This window comes from Dasypus novemcinctus, chromosome 27 (genome assembly GCF_030445035.2).
Source record: "Dasypus novemcinctus isolate mDasNov1 chromosome 27, mDasNov1.1.hap2, whole genome shotgun sequence".
NCBI lineage: Eukaryota > Metazoa > Chordata > Mammalia > Cingulata > Dasypodidae > Dasypus > Dasypus novemcinctus.
In genome coordinates, this window is record NC_080699.1 from 1,071,956 (window position 1) to 1,080,156 (window position 8,201).

At 66.8% G+C, this 8,201-nt stretch overlaps 1 protein-coding gene across 1 annotated transcript; it reads left to right on the forward strand.

Annotated features, from left to right (window-relative positions):
* Positions 1 to 2,376: 2,376 nt before the first annotated feature.
* Positions 2,377 to 4,080, forward strand: IZUMO1R (IZUMO1 receptor, JUNO). The gene is made up of 4 exons (XM_004471908.2): positions 2,377 to 2,514; positions 3,085 to 3,273; positions 3,572 to 3,707; positions 3,812 to 4,080. Exons 1-4 carry the CDS (start codon positions 2,377 to 2,379, stop codon positions 4,078 to 4,080), a joined length of 732 nt encoding a protein of 243 aa, XP_004471965.2.
* Positions 4,081 to 8,201: the final 4,121 nt, after the last annotated feature.

Here is an 8,201-nt window from a genome sequence, read left to right on the forward strand (position 1 = left end):
AAGCTGCATTACCAGAAGGCAATCCACACCCAGGCTCTTGGAAAATTTATTTCCCCCTATTTTTCATTTGTAGGCACAAGGGCATAAGGAATCAAGTAATTGCCACCCAAAAACTATTTACGGTCCAACCTTTTCTTTCTGTGTACCGAAGTACGTTGCAGACCTTCCAGCACTTCTGAGGTTTCTCGGATATTTTCAATGTAAGACAAAGACATCTAGAAATGTGTGCATTTATTTTGTCTAGTCTATGAAATGTAAACTGATCCAATTCCCCTGTTAAGACCAGAAATTGTGTTAGCGCCTAGGAGAAAAACAATCCAGCGCCCATGTCCGCCGAGCCTCGTGGCTCGTGGAGATTTGAGGAGCCAGGCAGCAGATCATCTAGTAATAGGTGAGAAGTGAAGGAAGGTGGAAAAAAATCCTTTAAAAAGGCACGAATCCATCCGCCTGCACATCCCGCGCAGCGAACGCCTGTAACCGCGACCTCCACAGCTCTGCGGGGCCCAGGACGGCTCCCGCTGCGCGTCTTAGCAAGAACCAATCAGAGACTCTTTCTTACCGAAAGGCACTTCTGCGTTTAACAAATACCTACTGAGTGCTGGCAGCCATGGAACGCCAAGCGCCTAGAGCTGGGTGGGGCCAGCAGGCGTCCTGCGCGGCCGGGTCAGTGTGGCGGGGTCCTGACCGACGGGCCCCGGCTAAGAGCGCACCGGGACCCTGGGGTCTCCAGGCCCTGGGTGGGGGGCGGCCAAGAGAAGGTTCCCGTGTGCCGAGCAGGGGCCCGGAGCAAGCGAGAGCAGAGGGCCAGGCGTTGCTTAGTTTATAAACAACCGGGTGCCATTCGAGCCCCTTTTGGTTCTGGGGGCGCCCCACCCACGGGGCTCAGAGCAGAGGTGGGGGCGTCCGGCCCCAGCCCCTCGTGCCTCGAGGCGAGGTGGGCGGCCCGCGAGAGGGAACCCGCAAGCCGCAGCAGGTCACGGCCTCCCTCACGTCCACACCCCGGGGGCTTCCCCGAGGTCACCCTGCCAGAGCCCTTGTCGGGATCTCCCCACTTGAGGCCCCGGGGGGGCGCCCGGGCTTGGGGTTCTGGTCGTCAGCCCTTGCGTCCCCGCGCCAGGCTGCACCCCCCTGCGTGCAGCCTGCGGCCAGGAGCCCTGGCTGTGTGGGCGCCAGGAGGGGCGGCCAGAGCACGCAGGCGGCTGACGGGGGCCCAGCTCCAGGGCAGACCCCCACGAAGAAGAGCAGGAAGTGGGGTCAGGTCTCCGCCGCCCGCCGCCCGAGAAGGGCCGGCCAACAGCCTCCCTGCGCGAGGGCGCTGAGCCGGGGCGGGCACCTGCCCCAGGTCTTCCGCCGGGGGTCAAGGGCTGAAGGTGGAAGTTCGCCTCAGGCACCTGAGGAGCGAGCGCACCTGGGCCAGCAGCCGCCTCGTTGGGAGGTTGAACAGGCCCACCTGGCTGCGCGCCTCACCTGGCCCCGTGGCCCCAGCCGTGATAAAGGGCGGCGTGGACTCCGCGGCGCACCGGGCTCAGCGCTAGGGTCTTGCTGCTCTGAGGGTGAGTAGGGGGCCCGCTGGGAGACGCAGCGTCTTCTCTCCTCTCACCGGCACCCCTGGTTCTCTAGGACACGCCACGGCCGCTGCCCTTGAGGAAGCGCTGGGTGCAGAGGGGACTCGGAGGTCAGGGCACGGGGTCTCCAGGGCGTGCGTGGCTCCAAGCCCAGGCTGGCTCGAGGTCCTCAGGGTTCCCGCGCAGCTCCTGTGGTCCCAGCAAGGCCTGGGTGGGGCCCTGGCCCCCGAGGCTGGACGCCCGTCTCGGCTCCTCCACTGCCAGCGCTGAGTGGATGCCACCGCTACCTGGGCCCTGGGCCGGGCAGGGGGGGCCCCTCACCGCCAGCCGTGCCCCCGGCCCTGGCCCCCACGAGGCTGCACCCCTGCTCCAGGGGTCCGCTTCTGGCTGGAGGGCTCGGGGCCTGGGAGGCACAGCTGCCCCGAGGAGCCGGGCCTTGCTTAGCCCTCCGGGGGGTCCGGGCCGCCCTCCAGGGCAGGGGCGGGTTGGCCCCACGCGCTCCAGCACGGGGACCTGTGGCAGCTGATCAGCACTCTGCACCCCAAGCCGGTGGCGGTTGGAAAGGCTGCCCCCCGCCTCCGGGGCCGCGCCCCCTTCCCCCCGCCCCCAGGACCACCCCCGGCTCCAGCCTCCGCAGCCCTGCGTGCTGGGTGGAGTCCGTTGTCTGGGGTGACTCCCGCCTCCTGGCCACGCCGCTGCCCGAGGTGGAGGAGCCCCGAGCTGCCGAGCGGGTCCGCAGTCCTGAGCCCCTGTCCCCCCAACCCCTCCCCCCCGGCCCGGTGCGGGGACCCCGGGGCTCTCGCCGCAGGTCATGGCGTGCTGGTGGCGGCTCCTGCTGGGGCTGTGGGCGGTCACGCCGGCCCAGGCTGGACACGAGCGGCTCAACGTTTGCGTGAAGACCCCGCCCCACAAGGGAAGGCCCGGCCCCGAGGCCCAGCTCCACGAGGAGGTAGGGGGCCAGGGGGTGGGCTGCTTGGCCAGATGGCTCCGGACCCCCGTCAGCCGTGCTCATCCGGCTCCGTAGGCCGGGATCTGGGGCACAGGCACATGGAAGGGGGGCTGACAAGCTCCCCGAGCTCGGGGCCCCAAGGCACCTCTGAGCTCCAGTCCCCAGGCAGCGGCGCAAAGGGGGCCCCTGAGCCCCCGCTGGCTCCACGCGGGGGACGCGGGCTGGAGCGAGGTGTCCCAGCTCCGAAGGCTGTGCTGACATGGGCGCGTCCCCCTCCCCAGGCGCCTGGGGCCTGCCCAGGCTCCTCGCCTTCCCCCAAAGCCCCCGCTGGCGCCGGCCCGTGCGCCCCGCCGGCCCGTGCGCCCCGCCGGCCCGTGCGCCCCGCCGGCCCGTGCGCCCCGCCGGCCCGTGCGCCCCGCCGGCCCGTGCGCCCCGCCGGCCCGTGCGCCCCGCCGGCCCGTTCCCAGGGCCCAGCTCCTCGGGGGCTCCCTGCATGGGGGGGCCACCTCCCGGGACCCCCAGCCCCCCTGGCCTGCTGCCCCCGCTTCCCGTCTGCCCCTCCTCCGCCAGTGCCTGCCCTGGCAGGGGAACGCCTGCTGCACGGCCAACACGAGCTGGGAGGCCCACCTGGACGTGTCCCCGCTCCGCAACTTCAGCCTGTCGCACTGTGGGCTGATGACCCCGCGCTGCCAGAAGCACTTCATCCAGGCCACCTGCCTCTACGAGTGCTCCCCGAACCTGGGGCCCTGGACCCAGCCGGTGGGCCCCTGCGTCCGTGACCCCCTCTTTCCCCCCCCCAGAAAGAACAAAGGGCGGAGAAGCGGCGTCTCCAGCCCTGGAGCAGGGGACAGGGGGCTGGGCGGCCTCAGGGGGCCTGAGTTTGAATCCCGCCCGCTGTACTTCGCTGTGCAGGCCGGGACAGACCTCCTAGGCTCAGTGTCACGGGCCCCTGGTAAAGCAGCCCTTGGGCTGCGGCGTTCCAGCGCGCCTGGCGCAAGTGCTGCTGCCAGCCCTCGAGTCACCGCTGGTAAAGTGGCCTCTCTCGGGGCCTGCCCAGGTGGACCGGAGCGGGCCGGGAGAGCACATCGTGGCCGTGCCGCTGTGCCGCGAGGACTGCGAGCAGTGGTGGACAGACTGCCGGACATCCTCCACCTGCAAGGCCAGCTGGCAGGAGGGCTGGGACCTGAGCCAGGGTGAGGGGAGCTGACGGGTGAGGCGCCCTGGGGGGCTGTCGACACCCCTGTCCCCGCACGGCAGGGGCTGCGGGTGGAAGGTCAGCCGCCCCCTGTGTCCGCAGGGAGGAGCCGCTGCCCCGCGGGGGCCTCCTGCCGCCCCTTCCCCCACCACTTCCCCACCGCGGCCGACCTGTGCGGGAAGGTCTGGGGCCACTTGTTCAAGGCCAGCCCGGAGCGCCGGGGCAGCGGGCGCTGTGTCCAGAAGTCGTTCGACACTGCCCGGGGCAACCCCAACATGGCCGTGGCCCGCCTCTTCGCTAGCCCTGCGCCGTCCTGGGGCCTCTCCTCCCCGCTCGTGACCGCCTCCCTGCTCCTGTCCCTCCACTGCTGAGTCCCTCGGCCCCACGAGCTGAGGCCAGGCCGGGCCTCGAGGCTGCAGGAGCTGGTGCCACTGCACCTGCCCTCCCGGCCGCCCCCCTGCCCTCCCGGCCGCCCCCCTGCCCTCCCGGCCGCCCCCCTGCCCTCCCGGCCGCCCCCCTGCCCTCCCGGCCGCCCCCCTGCCCTCCCGGCCGCCCCCCTGCCCTCCCGGCCGCCCCCCTGCCCTCCCGGCCGCCCCCCTGCCCTCCCGGCCGCCCCCCTGCCCTCCCGGCCGCCCCCCTGCCCTCCCGGCCGCCCCCCTGCCCTCCCGGCCGCCCCCCTGCCCTCCCGGCCGCCCCCCTGCCCTCCCGGCCGCCCCCCTGCCCTCCCGGCCGCCCCCCTGCCCTCCCGGCCGCCCCCCTGCCCTCCCGGCCGCCCCGCACCAAGCCCCCTCCTGCCTGCAAGGCAGAGCTGTGGACGTGGGGTGCCAGCCCTTCCCGCCGTGGCAGCTGTGGCCTACTGGCCCACGATGATGCCTCCAATAAAGTGGCTGTTGACCTCTCCTGCATGTGGCTGCTCTGTCCTGGCCCTGCAGCGGGCCGAGTTGTGCGGGGAGCGCTTCCCGCTGCGGGCGGGGGCTTCCAGCAGCAGCTTCTCCTCAGGCAACGTGCTCCACAGACCCGAGGCCAGGGCGGGGGGACAGGGCCAGCTGGACCCCTGGTGTCCTCGGCTGGCGGGCAGCCTGGGCCACCTTCTACGGGTCCGGAATTTGGGGATGTGGGATCTAACGCAGCCATTCCTCTTCCTGTATGATGTCTGGCAAGTTCTTTGATCTTCAAGAATCATTTCCTTCTCTGTGGCGGGTGGGTGCGCTGGGGCCGGGTGCTGTGCCTTGGGAGGCGGGAAGGCCTCGCCGTGGTTTCCTAGGCCGGTGGGTGCCCCAGCAGGCCCACGCCCTCAGGGCCAGACGGCTGAGCTCGGCATGGCCGTGCCTCCTGAGGCGCCCTGACAGCCTCCCCACGCGGAAGCTTCCGGCACGAGGTGCTGGGCCTTCGGTCTTGGCCGAGGGAGGGTCTCGCGTGCCTGGTTCCCTGCCGCATTCTCTCCGGGCCCGTAGCCTCCTCCTCAGCTAGACTTGGCCTGGTTCCTGCCACCGAGAGCTGGTGCCCTCGCCAAACAAGCCCTGTCCCAGGGCCAGGCCGCAGGCAGGGGTGGGGGCTTCGCTGGCCGACCCGGGACGGGGTGGGGCCTGGGGGGCCCAGCAGAAAAGCCGTGAGAGCAGGAAGGAAACACTGGGCAAAACGCAGCAGGGTCCCCGCCGGGCGGAGGCCGGGATCAGGCGTTGACTTCAGAGCATTTAATCAACCGCAGCTTCAAAAGCACTTAGAGGTCAAGTCTCTAGGAGTCGGGAGCAGACTGAGGGGCCGAGGCTGCCCGATGGGTGACAAACCAAGCTGAGACTGACGACTTATTTTAGTACTTTTAGGTGTGAATACAAAAACCTAACAGGGCTGAAATTGGTTAAAGTGGGTAAACAAGGCTGATTCGGGAGCACTAGGTGCTGCGCCCGGGCACTCTTCGAGGGCGCCCGCGTGACCTGGCGGCAGCCTGGAGGAAGTGCTCGTGCTGCCCCGTCTTTCCATCGGGCAGTAAGCACAAGCCGGCTGGCGGCCAGGTGAGTCTGGCCAAGTAGAGTCAGCAGGAGCAGGTGTGGGGGGTGGGCGCTCAAGGCAGGTCACAGCCAGGTAAGAGCTCTCGTCCTCCGTCGGGCTGCATTTTGAGGAGCGGAGGGGAGTGTCAGCTGCAGGGAGTTATTTTTTTGTCAGTGATCCGTGCACGTGGCTAAGTGGCACCGTTCAAAGGATTTGCCCCCAGCCACCCTCCTCCAGAGGCTCCCACTTGAACCACTTCTTGGTTTAGCTGAAAACAGTTACAAAAGGCGGTTCATCTCTTCTGCCACATAGCCCAGATTTTTTCTCTGTTCTGTTAGGCTTTCTCAACCCTCTGATGGTTTTAATTTTGGCACTCCACTTTTAATTTCCAGGAGCCTTTATTCCTTTGTTTCTCACACATGCTCTTTTTGAGTTTCTGGATATCATCTTCTGCCTCACTGAAGAACACTAATAGGAATTTTTTAAGCTTGTTTGTGGTCTCTGAATCACCCTCCACAGCTGTCTGCTCTTTGACTTGTCTCCGGGCGCTGCTGGTGTCCACACTTGAGGCTACAGGGCCGGTTACTTTACCTCCTGGCTGCCTGGGGTTTATGCCTGCTTTCCCCTGAACCGCAAAGCTCGGGGCCTTCTGGGCACATGAGCAGGGCCATTTGAGCAAGGCTCTGCTCCAGCGTGGGTTGGCACGGGTCACACTGGTGCTGGAATAAGATTGCTTCTCTCTGGGGTGCCGGCAACCGTTCACGGATAGCCCTGGGTGGCAGGTGAAAAACAAGCTGCAGTGCTGTACAGAACTTACTTTTTAGAGGGAAGAGCCTCTTTAGGGCGAGAGGTGGGTTCCTGGGCTCTGGATTGGGGCAGAGCATGGGGGTGGGGCTGTAGACCCGCCCTCTGCCCCCTCACCTGCAGAGCAGCCTAGCGCGCCCTCCTGCCGCCCCCACCCCTCAGTAAAGGAAACAAGGAAACAAACCATCATTTTAGTTGGATCAGGACAGAAGGAGGCAAATCAGGGAGCTCATCTCGCGTCTGGGACAAGCAGCAGGTTTTCAAAGGGCCTGATTTAAAAGCCCTGATTTAGGGAAACGGACTTTGGCCCAGTGGTTAGGGCGGCTGTCTACCACATGGGAGGTCCGCGGTTCAAGCCCCGGGCCTCCTTGACCCGTGTGCAGCTGGCCCATAAAGCCAGCTCCATGCGCAGTGCTGATCCGCGCAAGGAGTGCCACCCCACGCAGGGGTGTCCCCCGCGGAGGGGCGCCCCACGCGCAAGGAGTGCACCCATAAGGAGAGCCGCCCAGCGCGAAAGAGCAGCCTGCCCAGGAATGGTGCCGCCCACACTTCCCGTGCCGCTGACAACAACAGAAGCGGACAAAGAAACAAGATGCAGCAAAAAGACACAGAAAACAGACTCCCGGGGGAGGGGAGGGGAGGGGAATTAAATAAATAAAAATAAATCTTTAAAAAAAAAAAAAATAAAATAAAAGGTCTGATTTAAAGGGCCTGATTGGCGCTTTCAATCGACTGTTCCTACAATAAGCCGAAGCGAAGCCTCAGGCGGCCGAGGGCAAAGGCGAGGACGGATTCGCTGTGATGGGTTAAAATTGAGTTGAAGTGGACAAAAGGCCAATTCTGGGAGCCTAGTAACGGCCCCGCAGTGTGGGAGGGGGCGCCACTGGGCTGCAGGCCGAGGCCGGAGGGGCCGGCCTGGAACTGCGAGGAGGGAGGAACCGAGGGACGCTGGGCCGCGTTTCGTCGAGCGGGGCTGGGTGCGAGCCAGCTGCTGGAGAGAGCGCTGCACCAGGGCAGCATCTTCACTAGGGCCCGCATGGGGCGGGCGGCCCAGCTCCAGCTGAGAACCTGCCTGGGGGGCTCGTCCCGGGAGGGAGACGGTGGAGGGAACACCTGCTCGGGGCGTCCCTTTCCGCTCGGGTCCTTCTCAGGAGTGGCCGGAGGCTCTGAGAGCAGGTGACAAACTACACGGCCGCGTGCGTGCTGCTGCCCCTTCCTGAGAGCAGGTGACAAGCAACACGGCGGCGCGTGTCCTGCTGCCCCTTCCTGAGAGCAGGTGACAAACTACACGGCAGCGCGCGTCCTGCTGCCCCTTCCTGGGGGACCTGAGAGCAGAGGTCGCTGCCACCCCGCGGTCAGGCCTGGGCCCTCGTTCCCGGGCCACCCCTGCAGCCTGGAGGAGGACCACCGCGCCCACACCAGCCCCCAGCCCGCTGCTCCCCCGGCCCCCCACCGGCAGGCTGCTTCCGGGGTGCTTTCCCATGCTGCACTGCTGCTGCGCAGAGCCCCTGGCCCGGAGGCTTGGCCGGTGTCCCAGGCCATCCCCTCCGCTCTGGCCCCTTTCTCGGCTCTGGCCCTTCTGTGTTACTAAACAGTAACCCCGAGGGTGGACGGCCTTGCCAACACCAGCGATCACCCCCGGGACAGCTTTGTTTCCCTCCCCCCTCGGCTCTGCTCACATCCGTGCTCTCCCGCCGGC

Coding starts and splice junctions, on each gene's coding strand:
- IZUMO1R (XM_004471908.2), top strand. CDS start 2,377: ATGGCGTGCTGGTGGCGGCTCCTGCTGGGGCTGTGGGCGGTCACGCCG. Junction 2,515..3,084: donor AGGCCCAGCTCCACGAGGAG/GTAGGGGGCCAG, acceptor CTCCTCCGCCAG/TGCCTGCCCTGGCAGGGGAA. Junction 3,274..3,571: donor TGGGGCCCTGGACCCAGCCG/GTGGGCCCCTGC, acceptor GGGCCTGCCCAG/GTGGACCGGAGCGGGCCGGG.